A 26,012-nucleotide genomic window follows, 5' to 3' on the forward strand; every position below is an offset into this window, starting at 1 on the left:
AGAGGGAGGAGGATGGTTTGAATGCACTGTGTGCCTGATTGGCTGACTGACTGCATGAATGCCCTTCTGTATGATTGGCTGCTGAGTGTGACCCAACATTGTGGATGAGAGGCAGAATAGTATATCTGGGGACCTCTCACCACTGGAAATTGTTCAGAAGCTGTGTCTACACTTGAAGAGTAACTGGAACTGCTGATCCTCGACGCCCAGCTGGAAGAAGAAGACTTGCATTTGCTTCGACCGATCTGAAAGCCACCGAATCCGTCGAAGACTGATCCGAGAGAGGACCTGGTAAGGCGCCCTCTTCTCGTGCTCCGAGGGACCATCGAGCACCACTAAACTTCGCCAAAGCTCCCTGGAAGTCAGACCCTCGAAAGGCTGCCGCCCCGAGAAGGGACCGCTGAGGAGAACGAAGCAAAGCACCCGGACTTCGCCGCTGTCGAAGTCCATTGCCGTCGACCAGGGTTTGCAGGTTTGTGTAACCGCTGGAGGCCCATCGAAGTTGTGTTGCCCAGACGCGGGGACACCGTGCCGCCGATGACCGGAGCCGCCCGCTCCTTTGCCTAAGAACATACGAATCGAAGGACTCCCTTGTCCGCGCCGTCGACCACTTTATCCCGTCGGAGAAAGTCGAGGACGACCAACGCTCCGAGGAGAATCCGCCGGTGGGTTTCCCGCCACCTCACGACCACAAAGACTGACGACTCGACACCCTTGCTGGGCCACAGTTCTTTACACTCTTTGCGGTCCAGAACTATCATCACCGAGGTGCCCCGCACACCTCTTCCTTGCAGGACGCCAACGCTCCGCCGTCGACTAGAACCGCTCGGATTGAAGCTGCCGCCTCATCGACCCTGTTCACCGTCGGACGTTCGACGACCCGTGACTCCTGCTTTAAAGGGAGGGCACTCAAGAACGGTTGTCGATTCCCTGACGCGGAACGCCAAGTTCACCTTCCTCGACGCCTCTCGACGATCTGTGACTCCCGCATTAAAGGGGGTCACTCAAGAAGGATCTGTCGACGCCTCTTCGAAGAACTCTACTCAACCGGGTACATTGGGGGGTAAAAACATTATAGGAGGAAATAAGACTATTGAACAATATATGGACTGGGCTTGTGCTATATATCTTATTTTACAGGTTGCCCAGGTGGGGGGATCTCCACACAGAACTGTCTCTAGGTAACGGGGCCAGTATTCTGCCAATTGTGTCAACCATCTTGCTTTCCCTCCTCTCTCTATTGGATGGTTTCCTCTTTATTGATCTGTGTGACATTTTTACATGATAGTTGATGCACTTTAATGAGATCTAATATTGGTGGTACCACCTTAGAATTGTAGATATTTACCATTGTTGATTTTCCTGAGCACAAAGTGAGTTATTGTGATAGTGTACATAACCTTTGAATATTGATTATATAAAGACTGTGTTTTCAGTAATACAGTGTGTAGACTTTCCTTTGTGGGGGCGTGGGGACTACACTGTACTTAAGAACCAGCCTGCACCACCTCCCGAGAAGCTAGGCCTTGATTGCTCGTCCATTGCTACCATAATAGAGAATCTTGGCTGGGGTGCTCTGTCCTCTCGTCTACCATTTAGAGAGCGGAAGTACAGACACCCCCCTCCAGTCTTTACACTGGTGGCAGCGGTGGGATGCTTATGGTTTTAAGAATCAGTGTATAACCGTGCCACTTACAAAATATCTGCACTTTATTAAATTAAGGTTTGGTTGTGTACAAAATAACTGCATTACAAGCAATGGAGTCTAATGCAAATGGTAAATTGACTAGGATGAGCTTAGAGGCTCTCCAGAGTGCTTGTGAAGCCAGGGAGTTAGACTTTGTGGATAAGTCTAGGGCTGAGCTGATAGCTGCCCTGGTGGACTACCAGACTGATGGTGAAACTATTGATGGGGGAGGAGGGGTGCAACCAATGAGGACTCTGCCCCTGGGGGTTCTACTGAATCTGTTTCTGGGAATGCCACCATTCCTGCTGCCTCTGTTCTGAACCCCAGCAATTCCTTGGAGCTTGAGTTATTAAGAATATCACAAGCTGGAAATAGATGCTGAGTTTAAGAAGGAGGAGTTGGCTCAACAAGTGGAGCTCAAGAATAGGGATCTTGAAATCAAAAATAAGGACCTTGAACTCAAGAACCAGGACACTGAATGTCAGAGAATCCAGCTAGAGAAAGCTAGAGTGGAGACTTCAGCGAAACCCAGTGAGAGTGTCAGGTCCCCAGCAACTAAATTTATGAAAGATTTGATTGGTGTGTTTGTGGAGGGTTCTGATATCCTCCAATGGATTAAAGCGTTTGAAATGGCTTGTGCAATTCATGATGTTGACAAAAGAGATTGGGCTAAGTGTTTGTTAAGCAGAGTGCCTCAGACTGGGTATGACTGTATTCTGAAGCTGAGTGTGGAAGACAGGGGTCAGTATGAGTGTATGAAGTCTGTTTAATTGCCAAGTTTGGCAAGACACCTACCCAATACCTTAAAAGGTTCAGGGATTTTAAGAAAAAAGAGAGAATGTGTCTTGGGTTGACTGGGTGAGTGCTGCGCACATGAACATGATGGGGTGGATTGATGGTTACAAGGTGAAAACTTTTGTTGAATTGTCCCACCTGTTTTTTGAGCATTTTTCCGTTCACCGGAGCTGTTCACCGGAGCTGCGCCAGTATGTTACTGACCATAACATTTTGGATCCCTTTAAGCTGGCTAGGCTGGCTGACAAGTGGGTCTCCCACCGGGTGTCCCCTAAGGACTCCAGTGGGAAGGACAAGGACATGGAAAAGGGGGCCTCTCAGAAAGCTGAGGAGACCCAAAAATCTAGTGGGGAGAAGTCATCTGTGGGTGGGACTAAGAGTAGTGGTCCACCTGCTGCAAAGCAGGCTCCCGGTGGTTCCAGTACCATACCCCGCACTCCCTGCACTTGTTGGGATTGTGGGGCTCTGGATCACAAGAGGGGTGACTCCAAGTATAAAGGTAAGGCACTTGGAGTACAGGCTGTCAGCCTGACCTACCCTTACCCCATGTCTGAGGTGGAGGCCACTGTCCTCCCCTCCTCTACAGGGATCACATTTGGTGCTCCTGTAGAGATTTCCAAAGTGTCCCTTGGGGCCTGGGACCAGTACGCGGAAGTACTGGCGACTATCCCACAGAACACCCATAGATTTTTGAGAAGTGTCCTCCTGAATGGCCAGCCTTCTACTGGTTTGAGAGACACTGGGGCAAGCATGACAGTGGTGGACAGGACCCTGCTCAAGCCAGAGGACTATGTAGGTGCTCCTCCGAGAACCACCAGGTTAGCTGGTGGGCCTCCCAAATTATCGCCTGTAGCCTTAGTCACACCCGTAATTGGAGACAAGACGGCAAAGCTTCCTGTCCTGTTCAAGACAATGTCCCTGCTAACATTCTGTTAGGTAATGATCTAGTAGAGTTGGGATTGATCTCGGATGGTCTTCCCATGACTGCGGCTGCGGTCACTAGGTCACAGGTGACCCCGGGTCTGGCTGTGAGTGAGATGCCCGAGCCAAAGGCGCGGCCTAAGGCAAGACGAAGGAAGAACAAGAAGGCCAACTCTGTGGAGGGAGCTCCTTCTCTTTCTGCTGTTCCTACAGCACCCATTGGGATCCATGCTCCGGACGGGCTGGGTCCAGTGGTAAACCCCGTCTCAACTCCTGTGGGAGAAGAGCCAGAAGACTCTCCTGTGGGAGAGGTTCTCAACCCGGAGGATCATCCCGATCTTCAATGCTTGTTAGCTGAAGGGGGACCCTCCCGGGCAGACTTCAGTAAAGGACAGAGAGAGTGCCACTCTCTCGAGGGTCTGAGCGAACAGGCCCTGTCCCAGGCACAAGGGGAAGTGCCTAGGACATTCCGGATTTATTGGGAGGGTGAGCTCCTTGTTAGTGAGCCCACTAAGCCTGAACCTGGTGCCCTCAAGAGGTTGGTGGTACCCCAGGTTCTCAGGCCCTTCCTACTGCAGTTAGCGCATGAGGTGCCCTTGGCTGGTCATCTTGGTACCAAGAAGACTAAGCAGAGGCTCTCTGCCCATTTCTACTGGCCTCGGATGGGAGTAGAAGTGGAGTCCCACTGCAGGACCTGCCCGACTTGCAAGATGTCTGGCAAGACTGGAGGCAGTGTCATTGCCCCACTGCAGCCATTGCCAGTGGTTGGCACACCATTTGAGAGGGTGGGCATCGACATTGTCGGTCCCCTGGACCCTCCCACTTCATGTGGACATCGGTTCATCCTGGTTTTGGTAGATCATGCCACCAGGTACCCTGATGCTATAACCCTTCGGACTGCAACTGCCAAGGTGGTTACCAGGGCTCTCCTGGGCATTTTCACCCGTGTTGGATTCCCCAAGGAGGATGTCTCTGACCGAGGATCCAACTTCATGTCTAGTTACATGAAGACCATGTGGAAAGAGTGCGGAGTAACCTATAAATTCTCCACCTCTTACCACCCCCAGACCAATGGTCTGGTTGAGAGATTTAATAAAACTCTCAAGGGCATGATAGGTGCTTTGGAAGAGCCCCTAAGGAGGAAATAGGATCTCCTCCTGCCATGCCTGCTGTTTGCTTACAGAGAGGTACCTCAAGAGGGTGTTGGTTTCAGCCCCTTTGAGTTACTCTTTGGACATCCCGTGAGGGGGCCCCTTGCCTTGATCAGAGAAGGTTTGGAAGCCACCCCTCCAGGTCCCGCCAAGCAAGTGGGGGACTATGTGTTAGGCCTCAGACGGAGCATGACACAGATGATGGGTCAGGCAACAGCGAATCTCAAGGCCAGCCAGGAATTGAACAAATACTGGCATGACCTTAAAGCATCGCAAGTGGATTGGACTCCGGGACAGGAGGTCCTCGTGATGGAGCCTACCAAGCCTCGGGCATTGGCAGATAAATGGACTGGACCCTTCAGGATAATCTCCAAGATGGACAAGGTCAATTATCTAGTTGACATGGGAATCCCAGGGGTAGCCCCTCAGGTATTCCATGTTAATCGGCTCAAGCTTTTCCCCAGGCGAGCAGAAGTCTCATGTCTCTTGCTAGCTTCAGAGCAAGAAGAGGATGAGAGTGAGCCCCTTCCTGATTTGCTGTATAGCAACCCTCAGGATGGCTCAGTGGAGGGAGTGCATCTCTCTCCAGATTTGACAACAGAGCAGCAGAGGGCCTGCAGGACTTTGCTCCAGCAGTATGCCTCTCTGTTTTCGCTGACGCCAGGCCTTACACCGTGGTGTAAGCACGAGATTGATACTGGTGACAGTGTGCCTGTCAAAAGCAGGAGTATGTCAGAAACTGTTAAGAACCACATCCAGGCTGAGGTCGCCAAGATGTTGGATCTGGGCGTTATTGAACCCTCAACCAGTCCCTGGTCCAGTCCCGTGGTCCTTGTCCCCAAAGCAAGTTCCCAGCAGGTACCAAGGATTGGAGGTTCGGTGTGGACTACCGAGGAGTCAATGTCGTCACCAAAACTGACGCGCACCCATTGCCCAGGGCTGATGAGCTTGTGGACACCATAGGTGCTGCCAAATTTGTGAGCACCTTTGACCTCAGGCTATTGGCAAATAGCTCTGATGGACTATAACAAGGAAAAGACAGAGTTCTCAACACCAGAGGGACTCTACCGGTTTAGGGTCATGCCTTTTGGGTTGAAGAATGCCCCTGCCACCTTCCAGAAATTGGTCAATCATGCTCTCAGTGGGCTGGAAGCCTTTTGTGTGGCTTTTTTAGATGGCATTGCCGTCTACAGTTCCACTTGGGAAGAGCATTTGACACATCTGGGTAGGGTGTTTCAGGCCTTGAAAAGGGCTAACCTCACTATCAAGGCCACCAAGTGCCAGATAGCTCAGGGGAAAGTCACATATCTTGGTCATGAGGTAGGAGGGGGTCAAATCCAACCTCTCCCCAGTAAGGTACAGGATGTGCAGGACTGGGAGACTCCCACTACTCAAACCCAGGTGAGAGCCTTTTTGGGCCTCACTGGGTATTATCGCAATTTCATGGCGGACTCTGGAACCATAGCTACACCACTGACAGCTCTGACTTCCCCCAAAACAACCTAGGAAGGTTAATTGGACGGAGGACTGTCAGAGGGCCTTTGATGGCTTGAAAGAAAGTCTGTGTAGGGCACCTGTGTTGTGTGCGCCTGACTACAGCCAACCCTTTATCGTCCAGACGGATGCCTGCGACACCAGAATTGGAGTGGTCTTGTCCCAGTTAGATGACAAAGGGAGGGAACATCCTATCATCTTTATCAGTAGACAACTCAAGGGTAGAGAACTTAGGTGGGCTACTGTTGAGAAAGAGTGTTTCAGTATAGTTTGGAGCCTTAGGCGTTTTAGGGCCTACCTTACGGGGTCTACCTTCAAGGTCCAAACAGATCATAAGCCCCTGAAGTGGCTTATGCAGATGAAGGGTGACAACCCGAAACTGCTCAGGTGGTCCATTAGCCAGCAAGGGCTGGACTTCACCATAGAGCACAGACCAGGGAAGAGTCACGATAATGCAGATGGCCTTTCAGGAAGGTATGTTGACCGTCTGGACGAGGGTGTCTATCCCGTGGAAGATTAGGCACCCTCCACCTCAGTGTCTGGGGGGGGGGGGGTGGCGACTGATGCTGGAAATGCATCGGAGGCACAGGGCCTCCGTATCCTTGTCCTTTACTGCCTTTTTATCGTGTGTTCTGTCGTATTTTACACGCAGGAGTTCATGTGGGACTCCTGGCGGTGCAGCTCTCTCTCTTTTGGTTTGGTGAACAGACCCATGGGATACCATTACGGCACCCATGGGTGGGGGTACAACCCTGTTCCCCTAGTGTATGTTTTTCGGCACCTGTGGGTGGCCCGCAGAGCAGGGTATGGGCTGGTGGCAGCTCCATGCTGAATTTGACAGGTGCTCTGGGTGTCCTCCATTTTGGGATACCCAGGCCCTGCCATTGGAATCAGTTGATTCCTGAAAGGAAACAAGATGGCCCCTGTGGCCTCTTGCTTTCTATTACCTATTACCTTGTTTTCCCAAAGTCCTGGGAAGCCCCGACTCTGTCCCTTCCCCCTGACTGGCTGTTGGGTGGAAGTTTCATATATGGTGGTGTTGTGAAGTCCAGTCCAGACTGACTGGAGCCTTCCCAGTGACTGTATGTTGTGGGTACGCCCTGTGGGTGGGACCTGGGTGAATGGAGTGTGTGACCAATATGCACTTCTTGTTGTGGTTGTCTGGTTTCTGGTATGAGAGACAAAGACTGAGATAGCCCTGCCCGAAACTGGCCTGAATGCAGTGTGTAGTGTTGAATGGCTGGGTATTCCTTGTTGTGAGTGTCTGAGAGGGAAGAGGATGGCCTGAATGCACTGTGTGCCTGATTGGCTGACTGACTGCATGAATGCCCTTCTGTATGATTGGCTGCTGAGTGTGACCCAGCAGTGTGGATGAGAGATAGAATAGTATATCTGGGGACCTCTCACCACTGGAAATTGTTCAGAAACTGTGTCTACACTTGAAGACTAACTGGAACTGCTGGTCCTCGACGCCCAGCCGGAAGAAGACGACTTGCTGTTGCATTTTCTTTGACCGATCTGAAAGCTGCTGAATCCGTCAAAGACTGATCTGAGTGAGGACCTGGTAAGGCACCCTCTTCCCGTGCTCCGAGGGACCATCGAGCACCGCTAAACTTCGCCGAAGCTCCCTGGAAGTCAGACCCTCGAAAGGCTGCCGAGACGGGACCGCTGAGGAGAACAAAGCAAAGCACCCGGACTTCGCCGCTGCCGAAGTCCATTGCCGTTGACCAGGGTTCACAGGTTTGTGTAACCGCTGGAGGCCCGTCGATGTTGTGTTGCCCAGACGCGAGGACCGCTGGACGCCATGCCGCCGACGACCGGAGCCGCCCGCTCCTTTGCCTAAGAACATTTGAATCGAAGGACTCCCTTGTCCGTGCCGTCGACCACTTTATCCAGCCGGAGAAAGTCGAGGACAACCAACGCACCGAGGAGAATCCGCCTGTGGGTTTCCCGCCACCTCACGACCACAAAGACTTCCGACGACTCGACGCCCTTGCCTGGCCGCAGTTCTTTACACTGTTTGCGGTCCAGAACTATCGTCACCGAGGTTCCCCGCACGCCTCTTCCTTGCAGGACGCCAACGCTTCGTCGTCGACGAGCACCGCTCGGATCGAAGCTGCCGCCTCATCGACGCCGTTCTACCCTGTTCACCGTCGGATGTTCGACAACCCATGACTCCTGCTTTAAAGGGAGGGCACTCAAGTACGGTTGTCGATTCCCCGACGACGAACGCCAAGTTCACCTTCCTCGACACCTCATTGGGGGGGGTTAAAACATTATAGGAGGGAATAAGACTATTGAACAATATATGGACTGGGCTTGTGCTATATATCTTATTTTACAGGTTGCCCAGGTGGGGGGGGATCTCCACACAGAACTGTGTCTAGGTAACGGGGACACTATTCTGCCAATTGTGTCAACCATTTTGCTTTCCCTCCTCTCTCTATTGGATGGTTTCCTCTTTATTGATCTGTGTGACATTTTTACATGATAGTTGATGCACTTTAATGAGATCTAATATTGGTGGTACCACCTTAGAATTGTAGATATTTACCATTGTTGATTTTCCTGAGCACAAAGGGAGATATTTTGATAGTGTACATAACCTTTGAAATATTGATTATATAAAGACTGTTTGCAGTAATACAGTGTGTGGACATTCCTTTGTGGGGGCGTGGGGACTACACTGTACTTAAGATCCAGCCTGCATCACCTCCCGAGAAGCTAGGCCTTGATTGCTCGTCCATTGCTACCATAATAGAGAATCTTGGCTGGGGTCTTCTGTGCCTCTCCTCTACCATATAGAGAGTAGAAGTACAGACACCCCCCTCCAGTCTTTACAGTCAGTCTATCAGCAACCATCTTTGGTGGAGCTCCAGAATTTGTGATGGGTCTGTAGAAATTCTACTTGAGAAATGGCATTCATTGATGCACCATTGTTCCAACGTACACTCATGGACAGAAAACCAACATTTTCACAAATGTGCACATGGACCTTTATCTGAGGAGCAGACAAGAAAAAAAAGAAGTGGTTGGTGCCATGTTCGCCTCCACACAAAGTTTGAGAAGATTGTGTACGATAAAACGCTTTCCAGAGACATGAAGGGACTCACCGAATTTTGTCATACTGGAGATTTGGAGGAGTTCCACAATATGTGCCTAAAATACAGGCCCAAAAGGTTGCATTTCGGCATAGACGGTATGGAGGCGAGAACAAGACTAGCTGTACTTGCGCACAGCGAGAACTTTGGGAGGGAACAAGTGAAAACTGCAGGACATTTCGGGATGAATCGTTTCCTCAGGGCCTTCACAAAACGAAGCAAACAATGGGTGGTTAAGCATATATACCAGGATCTGGAATTTGAATTTGTGAAAGATTTGACATTGAATGTGTTGGCCATGCATACTCATGGAATCAATCGAGATTTTGTTCCTAGGAGACATAAAATGCCACAAAACATTTCAAATTAGCCCTGTCCATCTAAAGAGGAACTTGTAGAAAAGTTGACCTCCCTATATAAATAATTAGTAGCGGTCTTCACAATCTGCTCACAGTAACATTTTCAATATGTTCTCCAATGATTGTACATTGTACATCAACAATATAATGCTATTACACTAAATTTCAATGCTACAAAAAATATTAAAAATTATTTAATTAGGCAGATTAAATTTGGTGTATGTTTCATTAATGTATTTCATTCACCTTCATCGATATTTATGTTCCTCGAACGACAAGACACATGTCTCTGATTGCGATACGGGTTATATATTGAAAATGGAATTGCACCAGCACATCAGTGCTGCACTGGCCATTTCGGTTGCTGAAATAATGATGGGCAAATTGGATATTAGCCATCAGTCAATGGGACACTGAGACTTGGTGTCTGTCAAACCCTTAATTCTTGACCCAAACCACATACACATATGCAGTGCTTGGCACTGGCACCGAAAGCCTATGGTGGGTAAGATTTTCATAGTAATGATCAATCGACTGACCTGTGTCCACCCCTTAAATTCCATAACATTCTGCCTTAGCAGTTTTAAAAAAATGTTTAAACACCCCTGCGATTAGGACCCTTTTTACTCTCTCTGATACAATGTCAGTATTTTGATGTGTGAGTTTTTTGGGTTTCTCCATAGCTCTACAAAGCACACCATTGTGTCCAAAATATCACTTTCAACAAAAGTCTGAACATTTTGGCAATTAGTGCCTGCTGGGTTTCTACAGTGTGTGACTCAGTGTTTTGTTTTGCATGCGCCCCTCCTTGTATCCTTACCTTGTGTTTTTCACAGCCCCCTCCAACAACATTCCTCTTCTTCCCTCTGCCTACCAACTAGCTGGTGCTCTCTGTCTATCCTATCTTGTTTAACTGTTTCTCTATCGACTACCCTGCTCTCCTCACTAAATTTGGTAGGAAGAAGTTTACAAAGAACTGCTTGGTCTTTAACCCCGGTCTCCCTATCGCTGATACCTATACCTGTGCTACGTCCAGGCAAACCCTCGGCAACATACTCTTTGTCATTCCCTCGCCACACCTCTGGACTCTACATATGGTCTCTGTCATCTCTCCTTTCTCTTCTTCTCACATTAATGGTGGCACCTGGTGGAAGGCCATCTTGGCAAGGTCATCATGTATTTTTACTTACTGCCTCTTAATTCAGAAGTCTCCTAGTTAAAGTCTCCTCCTTGGAGAATTTAACATCCAACTGGATACTTTGTGTACTTCGTCCGGACACACAGAATACTGCTCTCCTGAACATCCCTTAGTACTTTCCAACCTTCATTCCTTCACTCAATGTATCTTCATTTCATTAGATCGCTACTCTGCCTTTGACATGGTGAACCCTACCATCCTTTTCAACCTTCTCCATGATAACCGGGTTATCACTGATCATGCCCTGGCTTGGCTGAATTCTTTCCTCTCCGATCGACCCTCCCTGTCCTCCTTCTACTCAATCTCTATCTGCTTTTTCTCCCCCTATGCCCTGCTGATCTGCTCACTGAAACTGTGTCGGCTGCCAGGATACCGTCTGACCCGGCTACCCTTTCATCTTGAGGCCAGTCCCCCAACCCGCCAGTTGCCCACCTGCACTGCTGCCCGGACAATACTTGCACTCAGAGACTGTTTCTGTATCCCTAGAGCGCCCTAACAGCAATTGAGACATGTTGTCTGCACTTTTTATTTATTGGTTTCCTTTATTGTTTGGGACTGTTTATCCTATGCACTCCACTGGCCCCATCAACCTTTCCCACAGCATTTTTACCCTTGCCCCCCCCCCTTCATTTAGCGCTTTTGCAATATCAATGTCACCTGGGCTAGTAAGATCTTTGTCTCAGTCTTGCCTCTGTCTCCCCTCCCTTGCCTCATCGCGCCTTGATGCACTTGTGCGTTATAAATGCTATATCATATCATCATATGATATCGTTGTCTGTTTTTTTACAGACACAAAAGGAATCCTAGGTTACACAAGGCTTTTAGTGTCTTGTAGTATCAGATGTACTTACCTTCAGTGTAACTGTGGTCAATAACTAATTTGAAGTCATGGTTTCTCCTGCTCTGTGAAAAGAAAAGCAACTGTCAATGATTATTACACCCAAAGGTGCAACTCTCCTCGAATGACAGTTAAACAGAATACAATTCATTGTTCTATACCAATTCATAGTTCTATACTGTGCCTATTATAGACTATGTGATTTCTTTGCTGAGCTTCACGGTACAAAGGATAGAGTCTAGCAAAGCAGATTTCGAAAACTGATCTGCCGCGAAGGGCACACCCTGCTGCAATAGTGGGAACCAATTCTTCATCGCCTCAGTCCCCTTCCTGACTTGCTACGGCCTTCCCAAGAAGATAAGCTTTTCGCTTGACTTTCGCGACTGCGTGACTTCGCGCACTAATGCAATGTTCAGCACAAGGCTACAGACTTCTCAGGTCCGTGTTTCAAATTTAGGCGAAAGAACAATAAAATTGGCCATCACTCATCCGCGCTTAACCTATGCACACAGACTGCCGATTGAGACAAGGCACAGTAGGATCATAACTACAACTATCCAGGTATGGGCAAGCAATGTGACATGTCTCACCTGAACCTAGACAGGGTTGCGTCAGGTGGGATAGATAGTGTGAATGTTCCATGTTACGCTCAGAACCTAAAGAGAACAAACTTCTTGTCAAAGAAGCAAAGGAATAGGTTCCAGGATTTCACAAGGTTAACTTTATTCCGAAATTAAATAATAATCAACAAAGGTAGATGCTGTTCGTGAACGCTGAGACTCCAGATCTAATGCTTTTGCCTATGGAAAGGCCACAACGTCGTGATTGACATCACATATAGGTTCATAACCCGCACTAGTGATGGTTGAGACAGTATTCAAGATCGCGCGGCATTGGTGGATGCCAACAATTAGTTTATTTTTCTTGTGTTTTTCGAATGCCATGTGCACCTGCTGTGCTCAGTGCTCCATGGAGTGAAGGTCACTTTGTGGGATGATGCTTGTGGTGAAAAGAAATGCATCAGCTCACACTGCGGCATCTTCTCCGGTATGTTTTAATATTGTGGCTTTAATTCTCAAAAACGAAACCTACCAAACATAAGCACAAGCTTCAATTGTTATGTGACCTTGGACCGAAGGGAGCAATCGCCCGGCTAGAAGGACAGAAGCTGTGGAATACCCGCAAAAATTATACCATTTACTATTATGAAAATTGGAACATTTAGTTTCTATTTATGCAAATCGTTGCTCAGAGCGGACACTGCGCATTACGCCAAGAGAATGGAACAACCAAACATAATGTAAATTGAACTTTACATACTATTTTAGCGATGGAAAAAAGGGGAAATTGTTCTTTTTGCATATTGGAGAATTTAGCGACGTGCAAAAATGGCATTTTGATGTAAAAAGTGAACAGAATATGTTCCGTATACCGCGCCATATTTGAAATACTGAGTGAGTAACTAGCGGTTTATTTATAAGTCTACTAATAATTGTTATTGGTGTTTTGGTTAAGTCGGGATGAGTAAGGTATGTGATTTTTGAACTGTATTCATTATTGACATTGTTAAGGGTTGTTCGTTGGAGCATATTGTGACGATTACTCAGACGAGACAAAAAGCACAACCTGTATATGCAGGCTAGTGATATCTAAACCACTTCGTCCCATGAAATATCAGGGTGTGCAATCAAGGTCACTTTATCCATACCTTTGGGAGCTATACCGACTTCTCAGCGCTAACTGGTACAGAATTACAACATAAATTGGAATAAAGAACGGATACTAAAATATATTGTTATTCTGTTATTTAGAGAGATATATTGTACCACTCTGCGAATGCCTTAGTTTCCAGCTGCCGTGGGATGGCTTTTTCAACCAGCAATGGCAGATATGCCTAACCGCATTATTCAGCATCACCATAATGTGGGATGATAGACAGGGACCTATATGCCCTTTGGCGGCACCAGCGACAAGGATCAACCTGTCATCGTTTACGGTGTAGCAAGAATCTGATGCGTCAAATCCACATCTTCTCCTGAAAGGAACACCATGTGCGTCATTTTAAACTTTTGCCACTCGAGCCTAAGGACACAGAAGTATTGGTGGTTCATCGCAATCAGTGGATCTCAATGTGGTTTTTGGAGCGTTCTTTGATAAATAAAAGCACTTGCAAAATTGCACATGAATGATGTTTTCTGTAAAGTTATTGGTAGCAAATTCGATTTGGGACACGCTGTGAGAGTGCGTTTATCTTCCGTGTTCTGTGTCAACCTACGTTATTATGTGGGTGATGACTGGGAGCGTTTGGCTATGCTGCCCACCAACGTCATGAAAATAGGTGGAGCATATTGTTTGGAATAGTGATGTCAGCTTCAGGGGCAGGCGATATGATTAAGTGCTGCAGGGGCACTTGAACGTACGGCGATCGATCCACGGATAAGATTAGCACAAGATGGCCGTGTCAGACTGCTTGTTTTTGCATGAACAAAGGTGATGAAAACCAGATGCATGGGAAAGCTTTTTATGATCGATCACTGTATGCTGAAAAACACATGCCCGAACGATCGGGACAATAATATTTTTGAGCCCACTATCCCTTTAAGGGTTTTAGGTCGAAAAAACGTGCAAGCTTTACACCGAGTTTACTGGTGGTCCTGAGGGAGACACTGGTTACACGTTGTGGGTGTCCTTGAAGGGAAACGTATGTTTGCAGGAAGGGCAAACGTAGAACGTAGTAAGAAAGACGACAAGACGGGAAGTTGAAAGGGAGAAGTGAATGGAGACATTCTCCAAGTAGGGATACAATATGTAATTCCACCCACTTTGCCTTCTCCCGAAGCCTTTTGGAATCTGTCAAGAAGGATCAGAAGTCTTGACTGCTGGAACTTCGACGAGCTATGCTGGATCTGTTGATAGAGTGTCAAAAGTAGCGATAGCGAAAAGTTGCTTTAGCAATAATAACTTATCCCAAATGACAAAGTCATTATAGCGAGGAACACTGATGGTGGAAAAAAACAATCTGAGGACCCTGACACATGAAGGACCATGGGCACAGTGCATGTCACAGTAGGGATAGTATTACAGACATGCCCTGTCGATGACATGCAATACTCTGCATCAACCACTAGATGTCGGCCTATGCAAAGCATGTGATTCTAGACCGATCCACAAGCCTCTGAAATTTATATATATGTTCTTGTTTTATTTGTACAAAAAAGAAATTTCTATTTCCACAACAAGACATTTTTTAGAGTAATATCACCCCATTCCTCAGTAACTCTCCTTTCAAGAACTATTCGTATATGCACCACCAGAAAAAAAAGATTGGAAGAGATATGAGGGTTGGAGAAGAACAAGTTACTTCTTACCTTGTAACGTTCTTTCGACGGGATGTTCCTCCGACGTATTCCTCATCTTAGATATCTCGTTCCAGCTCTGCTGGCCTCGGAAAATGATTTCTCTCTAGAGGGCGCTGCGCGTCGACATCCTCCTAGTCGATGTTCCTCGACAGCCGCCGTATCGACGTCGACGTCATCCTGCCTATAAAGGCCGCGCGCAGCGTCCGTTGCTCAGTTCCGTTTTGTAGCCCACAATAATACTTTCTGGACTAAACTAATCACCCTGAAGGAGCGTAAGCTGCAACAACAAGGGAAGTAGAACTGCGGGGATGGATGGGAGGGTCGATGAGGAATACGTCGGAGGAACATCCCGTCGAAAGAACGTTACAAGGTAAGAAGTAACTTGTTCTTCGAAGGGATTGTGTCCTCCGACGTATTCCTCATCTTAGATAGGCTCCCATAGCAGTATTCTATTATCGGAGGAGGGAGTACTGACTTCACGCTGTCTTCTATTGATGAATAGAATGCAGTACAGCCCTTCCAAACCTAGTCTCTTGACTGGAGGAGGAATCCAAATTGTAAAAATGTGTAAAGGTATGGACAGACGACCATGTAGCGGCAGCACAGATGTCTTTAACCGGCACGCCTCTTTTGAGGGCCGATGAAGCTGCAATACCTCTGGTCGAATGAGCCCTACGGTTTTGAGGGGGCTCTTTCCCTGCCAGTTTATAACATTCCAGAATGGCTAGAATGATCCATCTGGAAATGGTCTGCTTAGTTATTGGTAACCCCAGCTTGTGACCTGCGGAACCTACAAACAGCTGGTCTGACTGTCTTATCCTGGCTAGTCTACTGAGGTAAAAACTTAAAGCCCTCCTAGGGTCTAGCCTGTGTAACCTCTCTTCCTCTTTCCCCGGGTGAGAAGGAGGATAGAAAGATGGTAGGGTAATCTTCTGAGTGATATGGAATTCAGAAACCACCTTTGGGAGGAAATTAGGCTTCACTTGCAGGACAACTTTGTCTTTGTGAAATATTGTGTGAGGGGGTTTACAAGAAAGAGCTTGTAATTCGCTCACCCTTCTAGCAGATGTAAGTGCTATTAATAAAACAGTTTTAAGGGTAAGGAATCTTAACGAACAAGAATGGAGAGGTTCGAAAGGTGTGCCCATCAGGAAAGTTAGTACTAAGTTTAAATCCCATAGGGGAACTTGGAATGGTCTTGGGGGATAAACTTTGGTTAACCCCTTTAGAAACTGTATTACCAAGGGTAATTTGAAATAGGATGGTTCTTCCGCAGTACTCTTAAAGATGGATAGCGCTGCGAGATAGCCCTTAATGGTGTCAACTTGAAGGCCTGAATTTGCCAAATATAGTAGGAAGGACAAAACCATTGGAGTACCACATGAAAAAGGGTCGATATTCTGTTCTCTACACCAGCTGCAAAATCTGTTCCAACGGCAGCGGTATAAAGACTTTGTTGCTGGTCTCCTTGCCGAAAGCAACACCTCCATAACATCATCAGGGAGGTCCCAATCCTTGTACCTCAGCCTTTCAGAAGCCAAGCGTGAAGGTTGAGGGTTTTGATGTCTGGATGGAGAACCTGACCTCCCTTCTGTGAGAGTAGGTTCTCTCTGAGTGGAAGTCGAATTGGAGGGCAGATGGACAAGTCTAGAAGGTCCGGGTACCACGTTCTCCTGGCCCAATCCGGGGCAATTAGGATCATGGTTCTCCGGAATCTTCTCAACCTCCTGATCATTTGAGGAATGACAGGGACCGGTGGGAACGCGTACAGAAGCGGAAACCCCAGTCCACTATGAACGCGTCTCCCAGAGCTCCTCTCGGGGGAAATTCCCTTGAGCAGAACAGGTCGCATTTCCTGTTTAGGCTGGTGGCGAACAGATCTACCTGAGGGGTTCCCCAAAGGGCGAAGATCTCTTGAAGGACTTCCTGAGCTAGCTCCCACTCGTGGGAGACTGTGTTCTGCCTGCTCAGAGCGTCCGCTGTCAAGTTCTTCTCTCCGGCAAGGTGAACTGCCGATAGAGAGATTCCTTCTTGGATTGCCCAAAACCAGAGCTGCATCGCCTCTCTGCACAGGGTTAGTGATCCTACGCCTCCTCTTTTGTTGAGGTAATGCATGGCCACCGTGTTGTCCGTCATTATCAGGACGTTCTTCCCTTGTACAGCTGGCAGGAAAGCCTTCAACGCAAGTCTGATGGCTCTCAGCTCTAACAGGTTGATATGTAGTCTGGACTCCGATGGAGACCAATGACCGCTGATGGTCAAGTCGTTGGCGTGGGCTCCCCACCCCGTGAGTGAGGCATCCGTGACTACTGTTATCTCCGGCCAGGGTTGCCAAAACTGTTCTCCTTTCAGAATGTTCTCCTGACAGGCCCACCACTGAAGGTCTCGAGCCACCCTGCCGGGAACCTGAAGAAGATCTGTCATTCTCCCTGAGAATTGTGACCACTGAGTCCTCAGTGCCCACTGGAGGGATCTCATTCTCAGGCGAGCCTCTGGCACTAGGAAAATGCAGGATGCCATGAGGCCTAGCAACCTCAAAAAGTCAAAGGCTGGGAGACGTTGGGCATGTTGGAACTTGGTAACCATCTGTAGAATATCTTGAGCCCTCACCTCTGGCGGCAAGGCTTTTCCCAGGGAAGTGTCCAGGATCGCTCCTATGAACTGGAGTCTCTGCGATGGTATCATTTGTGACTTCTTTAAATTGAGGGAAAAGCCCAGTCTGTGAAGGAAGTGACACACGTGATTTAGCTGGATCTGAGCTTGTTCCGAAGAAACAGTCCTGATCAACCAATCGTCCAGGTAGGGGTAGACGTGAATCCCTTCCCTCCTTAGACTTGCAGCCACTACCGACATTAACTTGGTGAAGACCCTCGGGGCGGAGGTCAGCCCAAATGGCAGCACTCGAAATTGATAGTGAGAGTTGACAATTGCGAACCTCAGGTATTTCCTGTGTTTGAGATGGATAGGCACATGGAAATAAGCGTCCTGAAGGTCCAGAGATACCAACCAGTCCTGGAACTGAAGGGCCTGGAGGATCTGAGAAAGAGTAACCATCTTGAATTTGTCTTTTCTGAGGAATTTGTTCAATTCTCGCAAGTCCAAGATGGGTCTCAGTCCTCCGTCTTTCTTTGGAATGAGAAAGTAAGGGGAGTACCAGCCCTTGTTCCTCTCCGCTACAGGTACCGGTTCTATGCCACCTTTCTCTAGCAGGTCCAAAATTTCCTGCAAGAGGAGCGGATCTGGAGCTTTCTGAGAGCTGATCCCCGGTGGATGACTCTGAGGTATACGTAGGAAAGGCAGGCAGTAACCTTGGGCAACTGTTTCCAATGCCCAAGCATCTGACGTGATAGCCTGCCATACCGCCAGATGTTGAGTCAACCTGCCTCCTACAGGTGTCCTGCGAGGGAAGTCCTCAGAGTGGTTTTGGGGCGGCTGATGCAGATGCCGATGGTAAAGAGGCACCTGCTGTTGCTGCGGCTTTTGAATATCTACCCCGTCCACCTCGGGTAGTTCTTCTTTGTCCCCTTTGAGCCGGTCGTCCTCTACCTCTTCCGAAGGCGGAGTAGAAGCGAAAGGACTTGCCCCTCGCAGAGGTTCCTGTGGGAAGAAAGGGAGTCTGACGGATTGCAGCTCCTAGGGATTTTGCTGCTGCTTTTGAAGTTTACAGTTTCTCTAAACCGTCATCCGCCTTTTTCCCGAACAAAGAAGAGCCATCGAATGGCATGTTCAAGAGCCTGGCTTGCACATCTGGGGCAAAACCAGACTTTCTCAACCAAGCGAATCTCCTGGTTGATGTACTTGCCGCCATTGCTCTGCTAATACTGTCAGCCGAATCAATGTCCGTCTGGAGGGATTCGCACATAGCGTCTTTACCGTCCTGTATAATATTCAGGAACGCATCCCTTTCTTCTCCCTCCGGGATGCAGTCAGCCGCTGTAGAAGTACACTCCCAAAGTGTATGGCTGAACCTAGCAAGGGTGCAAGTAGCATTAACAGATTTTAACGCCATTCTACATGCCGAAAAAACTTTCTTTGCCATAGCATCATATTTTTTATCGTCCTGTCCTGTGGGACGGTAGGGTAAGCAGTCTTGACATCAGTAGAAGATGCTGCCTGTACCACCAGACTTTCTGGGGATGGGTGTTTTGACCAAAACTCCGGGTCTGTAGAAGATACCCTGTATTTTGTAGACAGTTTTTTATTTACTGCTGGTACGACATCTGGGGTTTCCCAGTTTGTCATGATCTTCCTCTGAAGAGCTTTATGAAAGGGCACTACAGGATCCTCCTGTGGGCCTTTGTCAAGAATATCCATGAGGTCATCTTGTTGGAAAGATTGTGAAGGTGCAGACCACCCCATGAACTCTGTGATCCTGGCCATTAAGGCTCTATAGGGGGTTTCAGCATGCTCCCCCGGGTCTGGCCTAGCAAACTCCACCTCAGGGGAAGTGTCTAACCCACTTGCCTCATGTAAGGAATCATGAAGATCCTTTAACCTGCGTTCTTCAGAGGAAAATTCCTCTCTAATTGGGGTTACAGGTCCCAGCAACTCAAATGTGTCTTCCTGTTCAGACAATTCACCCTCTTCCAAAATTGAGGACATAGTTCTCAATTGTTCTGAACTCATAAAGGGAGTAAATCCCATTTCCAAGGCAGAGGGTGCCGAACTTGTCATTATCGGCCTCGAAAACGTCGATGTCATCGACGCCGACGTCGAAGGCTTCGAGCGTGGCGTCGAAAACAAAGGCGGAGGCCTCGAAGACCTCGACAGAATTGGAATTCTACTCGACAATCTCGAAGCCATCGACGTCGAGGACCTGGGGATAGTCACTGGGTGTGTCGTAACCGTGACTTTTCTTGGCGTCGACGCCGGTGTCGAAGCTGGCGTCGAGTCGACAGACCCGTGTGTCGAAGGTCCCTTCGACAATGGCGTTGAAGACATCGACCTCGGCGTCGACGGAACCCTCGTCGACGGAACCTTCGAGGAAGGTTTGGAGGTCATAGTCTTACTCGAGGGTTCGAGACGCGCTCGAGAGGTTTCCTTCGCCGGGTACTGCGACTCGCGGCATTTTTGACCTTCGGGTCTTTCGACCAGAGCATCGCTCTCGGCAGTCTTCGAGGGGGTCGAGGCCGCTTTCTCGAAGACGCTCATCATATTTTTGCGGAATTCCTCCCATTCAGCCCGGGAACTATGTTTCGTGGGGCAAGGGATTCTTTTTGGCGAAACAGAGGAAGACGGAGAAGGGGATCTTCGACGTCTCCTCTTCGAGTGCTTCGATCTCGAGGAGTGATGAGACCCACTCCGAGACCTGGAGCGCGAACGTTGATGAGGAGACGAGTGTCTCGACTTCGTCGACGAAGAAGCTTTAAAAGTCTTACCTTTCTCCAGCTTCCCCCTACGCTCCTTCACTCCCAAACACCACAGACGAACTCTGTGAGGGTCAGTCAACGACATCTTTTTCCCACAATCTCGGCATTTTTTGAAGCCAGATCGAGGAGTTGTCGGTTCCGACGAGGAAGCCATCGAGTACGGATCGAATGACTCGAGGTAAATAGGATTAATCTGACTAAGAACTGAGCAACGGTATTCGGAGGCACTGAGTAAGCGCGGAAAAACGGAACTGAGCATCGGACGCTGCGCGCGGCCTTTATAGGCAGGATGACGTCGACGTCGATACGGCAGCTGTCGAGGGACATCGACTCGGAGGACGTCGACGCGCAGCGCCCTCTAGAGAGAAAAAATTTTCCGAGGCCAGCAGAGCTGGAAGGAGATATCTAAGATGAGGAATACGTCGGAGGACACAATCCCTTCGAAATACTTGATCTGGAGACCTTTTGAAAACAAAGCCGCTAAGTATCCTTTGACTGAGCTACCTGAAGGCCTGACAAGGCCAGTGACAGAAGGAAGTCCATCACTGCAATGGTGAGGCAAGAGATGGGGTCAATTGTGCATTCCCTGCAACTTGCCTCAAATCTTCTCCACCTGCAAGCATACAGAGGATCTTGTTGAAGGTCTGAGTGAAGCCAGTGGCACCTAGAGTACTTTCTCAGAGAGGTCCCAGTCATCATACCTCATCCACTAAAAAACCACGCATGTAGGTTGAGGGATTCTGGGCTCGGGTGGAGTACCCGACCTTTCGAATGAGATAGGAGATCCGGCCGACAAGGCAGCTGGTGGGGTCGGCGGGTGGCCAAGTCGAGAAGCTCCAAGTACTGCGTTATCACCCAGTCCGGGGCGATATAGATCAGGGTTGCTCAGAAACTCCTTAACATCTGAGAACCCATGGAATGACGGGAATCCGAGGGAAGGCAAAGTGGGGGTCGAAGACGCACTCCCCCAGGAATGCAAGTGACAGGAGTAGGTGCGGCAGTAAAGTCATTAATGAATACTTGAGCGGATCTGTTGGCTTTTAATGATTTAATCCAGTTGGTGCAAGATGTGGAGAAGTTGGCTGTAGAGGTGAGTTGGGAGCAGAGAGTTTGGTAGTCTACCAAGTCAAATGATGCAGAGAGTGCCAGCATCATCAGAAGGGCAGGTTTGCCAGTGTCCTTGATGGCGTTGAGCTGAATTTTCAGGTCTATAAGGTAGTTTCTGTTCCGTGCTTGGGCGAAAGACTGATTGGCGGGCACCCAAAATAATGTTCTCCTCAAGGTAATGTTGAACCCGAATGTAGGCTACGCGATACAGCATCTTCAGGAGGTAGGGTACCATTGTAATAGCACAATAGTTTGTAGGTACGGAGGGGTTGAAGGCAAGCTTCTTGAGCAGCGGCAGGACCCACGCTTCCTTTAGGGAGGTTGGCACTGAATTGGAGGCAAAGGAAGCATTAATGATGGCAGAGATTAATGGAATGTGTGTCTCGGCACAGTCTTTGATAATCGGGGCTATGCAGGTGTCACCTTTCCAACGAGAGGGTTTGAGACGGTTGATGGGACTGAGAAAGAAAGTTGAAAGGGGCGCAAATGTGGGTCGGTAAAGCACTGGGGGCTGTGGGTGGTAGTGGTTTTGCTAGCACGGCTTGTTGTTCGGAAAAGATTTTTTCTTTGCAGGAGTCAATTTTCCCAGTGAAGGCGTCTTGGATTTTGTTGCACCAGGTGCTGTCAGGTCTGGTAGGGGATGGGAGGGAGCCTTTAACTCCCGGAGGATTATGAATAGTTCCCGGGAGTTGGAGTTGGATTTGGCGTTACTGATCCTGGAGTTGTTGCTGCTAGATTTTTTCAGTGTCGATTTCCCTTCTATAGGCTTTGGCGAGGAAGGTGAAGCTTTGGATGTGGGTGTGGGTTTTTTACTCCATGATAGCTCGGAGGCACGCTTTTTGGCACAAGCTTCGAAGATCTCACGCGTTTATATTTAGTGTAGGTTTGGCTTTCTGTTGTTTGAGTGGGGCAAGGGTGTCAACTGCCTGGGCGATGGTGGTGTTGTAGATTTTGACCAGTGCTGCTGGGGCCGTCACAGAGGTTGTGGGGGTGAGAACGAGGGTATCAAGTAGAGGGTCGAGGTTGTTGTTGTTGAGATTTCTAGTGCAGTGGGCCAGGCCTTCTGATCTTGAAGTGTGAACCGGACTGGGGCGTTCATATGGGAGGTGGAGGGATGTCGAAGGCAATGGTGTGGTGGTCAGACTATGGGCAAGGAGAGTTGACAGGGTTGGTGAGGTTGCAATTGAGGTTTCTGATCCAGTCGAGGGTGCGGCCTTGATTGTGGGTGGGCTTGAGGGATTGCTGCATGAAGCCAGCTTGGTTGAGTGAAGTGGCTACGCTGGTGGCAAGGGTGTCCGAGTGATCATTGAGGCCTAGGTTGAGGTCCCCAAGAATTAAGATTTTTGAGTTGGGCTTAATGGAGGAGTTGATGCTTTGAAGTAGGTTGACCTCGAAGGAGAGGATGGGGCCAGGAGAGCGGTAGATGAGGAGGATGGTGATGGAATTGGTGGGGGACGTGGAGAGCTTGGCGAGTAGGGATTTGCAAATGGGGATTGAGTTCCAGTCGTGGCTCTGATGGCGAGGGTAGTTTTAAAAATGAGAGCAATGCCACCTCCTTTTTTGGGGGATCTATCGCATTTTAGGATGGCGTAGCCCTGAGGAATGGCGATGGAAGGGGCTGGGCCTGCAGCAGGGTTTAGCCAAGTTTCAGTTATAGCAAGTAGGTCAAGGTTGTTTGAGGTTATGAGGTCATGGATTTCAGAAGCGCGAGCTGGGACTCATCTGGCATTGCTCAAGGTGCAGTTGATGGGCTGGTGGACTTGCACATTTGCGTTGGACGGGTTGGCTTAGAAGCGTAATGTGGAAAACGTGTGGTTAGCTGGGTGAATAGACTCAGGAACCTATTCCTAGTGAGTATCAGTGGGGGCGTAGTGATGGCGGAACCGGGGGATGCAGGTTCATTGGGGCATTGTCAGCGTTTCTGCGTTGGACCGAGTGGCTGAGGAGGGTGCTGTGGAAAGCGGGGGTTGAGCCAGGTGCGTAGACTGAGGAACCTATTCCTAGTGAGTATTGTTGGGGGCATAGCAATGGCAGGACTGGAGGAGTCAGGTTGACTGAGGCATTGTCGGAGGGCGCCGAAGCATGTGCCGGTGGATCAGCGTGGTATGGGAAGGGTGGGTGTGGTCCAAGTGTAGCAGGCGTCCCTGGAAGCTGGCTGAACTTGCGTGGAAGGGGACGTGATGGCTCTAGAATTGCCAGATCAAGCTGTGGTTGTTGCAAGTCCACGGTGATGCGTTCTGTGGCTGGAATCGGGTGGGGGACGGGGGGTTGTGGGTACAGAATTCGGCTGGGAATGCGAAGCGAAGTACGTGGCTGTTGTGTTCTGCGGCAGCATTGCATGGCGCCTAACATCTGCGGCACTCAATACTGCGCCCTTGCCCTGTGCAGGCTTTTTCGGTGAGGGATTGGCAGGGTTTAAGGTGAAGCAGAGTCAGACGGCAATGCGTAGTACGTGGTGGACGTGGATCGAGCAGCGTGCTCTGCAGACCTGTACCACTCAACATCACACCCTTGGCCTGCGACCCCGACGTCATGCGTGGCGCATAGAGGCAACTGCACTGATCAATGCTTTTTTTTCAGCTTACGCCATAAAACGGTCACACAAAACAATCAAGATATTCAAAAATACACAATCGAGCTACCGTAGGACTAAAAACCATGTACAATGTATATGAATAAAATAAAATCATATAAAATGTTGTAAAATATCAGTACATAACAATTTGGCTTACACCCATGACCTAATTAGGGACAACCCACTAGAACCAAAAAATTGACTAGTAGAATGAGAATGCCGTGCACAACCATATTTGATACCCGATTTGATGTAGAATACAGACCCTGTATCAGAGATGATTATATCCCCAGTGACAAGGCCTGAGGGAATTTGCAGTAAACACTCACTGTGGGGTTGTGTAAAAGTCATAGAAAAGAAAGTGGATTGTGGCATCCTGTATGTAACTGTACCATTGTAGGCCCCATCGGCCCCTTACTGATGGTTACAAACATTTCTCCTGAGTGACACGGCCTGCTCGATGTAATGTGAAAAGGCAAAGACCACAAGATCGTCAACCGTGCTTTTGGGCAGTGGTAAGGCCTCATGTAGGTGTCTAATATTATATTGCAGCAAAGGAGGCCTATGGTCTATTTTCCTAAGAGCCAGATAACGGGCAGATAAACAAGAAATGCTCAGTTGATTCCCTGTCCGATGTACAGGCAGGGCAAGTTTCATGTGCAGCCGTATGCCATTTAAATAATAATGTATTGAGGGTCAACATGTGTTGGAAAGGAGCTAGTGCTTTGGCTAGCGCCTCCCTGCCCCGCTCAAGCGCTTTACAATTAGGCAAGACTTCTCTAAGCACTATGAAAGCTTTTTTCATGCAAAAATAATTACACACAGGCGTGGCCAGTCACTAAATATAGATAGTTAGTATTTAAAATATAAGGTGCAAATAAATTAGTTGAAAACACGTGCAAATGTTATTCTGTGTAGTTTTAAAATTAAATCTCAAAGCAGGCTCTCTGCCAAAAAGGATTGTGGCCGGCGCTAAAAATGGATCGCAGAGCTCATGCGGTGTTGCGTCACAGAGGCTAAGGCTTGCAGAGAGCACGAAGTGGCTGAGCAGCTGTTTCTGTCAATCAAAACCCCATGCAGACTAAGAATAGCAGAATGTATGTGCTCATGCACACAATGCAACAATATGTAAAAATAAGGGTTTTATGTAGAAATTACTGGACCAGATCAAATATAATTATGTTGAATGAAGTGTTGAGATTATGGCAGGAAGATGTGTTTATCCCTTCGATCTGCTGATCTCTTCCTTCTCACCGTCCTCCCTGCCCGCTCCTTTCAGCTCCTAGCCCCTCTACACTGGAACTCCCTACCTCTCTCCATCCGCTCCATCCCCACCTTTTCCTCCTTCCGTTCTTCCTTGAAATGTTTCCTTCTCCATTCCCCTCCCCGATACCCTTACCCCCCTCATCTCTCTCCCTCTTCCCTCACTTCTTCCCCTAGTTACCTCTCCCTACCCACTCCTTTTTTTCCCCCCTCTACCTTAGCTCTCCATCCTTACCTCTTCATCCTAACAACCTCTCTGTTCCCTCCTCCTTCTCTTCCTCACCCCCCCTCCTTCCCTTACTTACCCTCACAGGTTAATCGCCCTAACTACTGTTTTATTGGTTTGATTCATGTCTTGTAAATTGCTTCTACTGTTATACATTTCTATGTATCTTGTTGTTATAATGTTAAGCGCTTTGGATTAAAGCGCTATATAAGCACAATAAATACAATACAATGTAAGAATGTTTATAACATAGCAAATTATGCTAAACAAGAGTGGAAATGTATTCCTGCATATGCAGCATAATGTTATGTAGCTTGTCCCAAACGGAACCCAGCCATGCCAGAAGGAAAAACTGAGGCATCTCTTGTATGGCAAGAATGACAATTTTGGAGGAGCTCTGCCGGCATCCAGTAACCAAGTCAAGAGTATTTGTTAGGCAGAATCCTGTGCAGTTCCCTTGGGGAACACTGTAAAAAGATTAAGACTACATGAGTAAGCAGTAAACCCAATTGGTAGCAGTCTGTACCACCCAGATTTACCTGGTAGCTGTGGCTGTGTAGTCATACTTC

The 26,012-nt window shown here is 48.4% G+C and overlaps 1 protein-coding gene across 3 annotated transcripts in view; it reads right to left on the minus strand.

Annotated features, from left to right (window-relative positions):
• The window catches only part of CASD1 (CAS1 domain containing 1), an 895,825-nt gene that overhangs the window by 52,374 nt on the left and 817,439 nt on the right, over positions 1-26,012 (minus strand). Inside the window, exon 18 of one of the 3 annotated variants that reach the window (XM_069648574.1) lies at positions 11,529-11,609. The exons of the other annotated variants lie outside the window; for them this stretch is intronic. Coding sequence (XP_069504675.1) covers positions 11,544-11,609 — 66 coding nt within the window. The 3' untranslated portion in view covers positions 11,529-11,543. Of the gene's footprint in view, positions 1-11,528; positions 11,610-26,012 lie in introns of those variants that run through there. 3 annotated transcript variants of the gene reach the window in all.

The sequence above is a fragment of the Ambystoma mexicanum genome, chromosome 2q, assembly GCF_040938575.1.
Source record: "Ambystoma mexicanum isolate Mex_15411 chromosome 2q, UKY_AmexF1_1, whole genome shotgun sequence".
NCBI lineage: Eukaryota > Metazoa > Chordata > Amphibia > Caudata > Ambystomatidae > Ambystoma > Ambystoma mexicanum.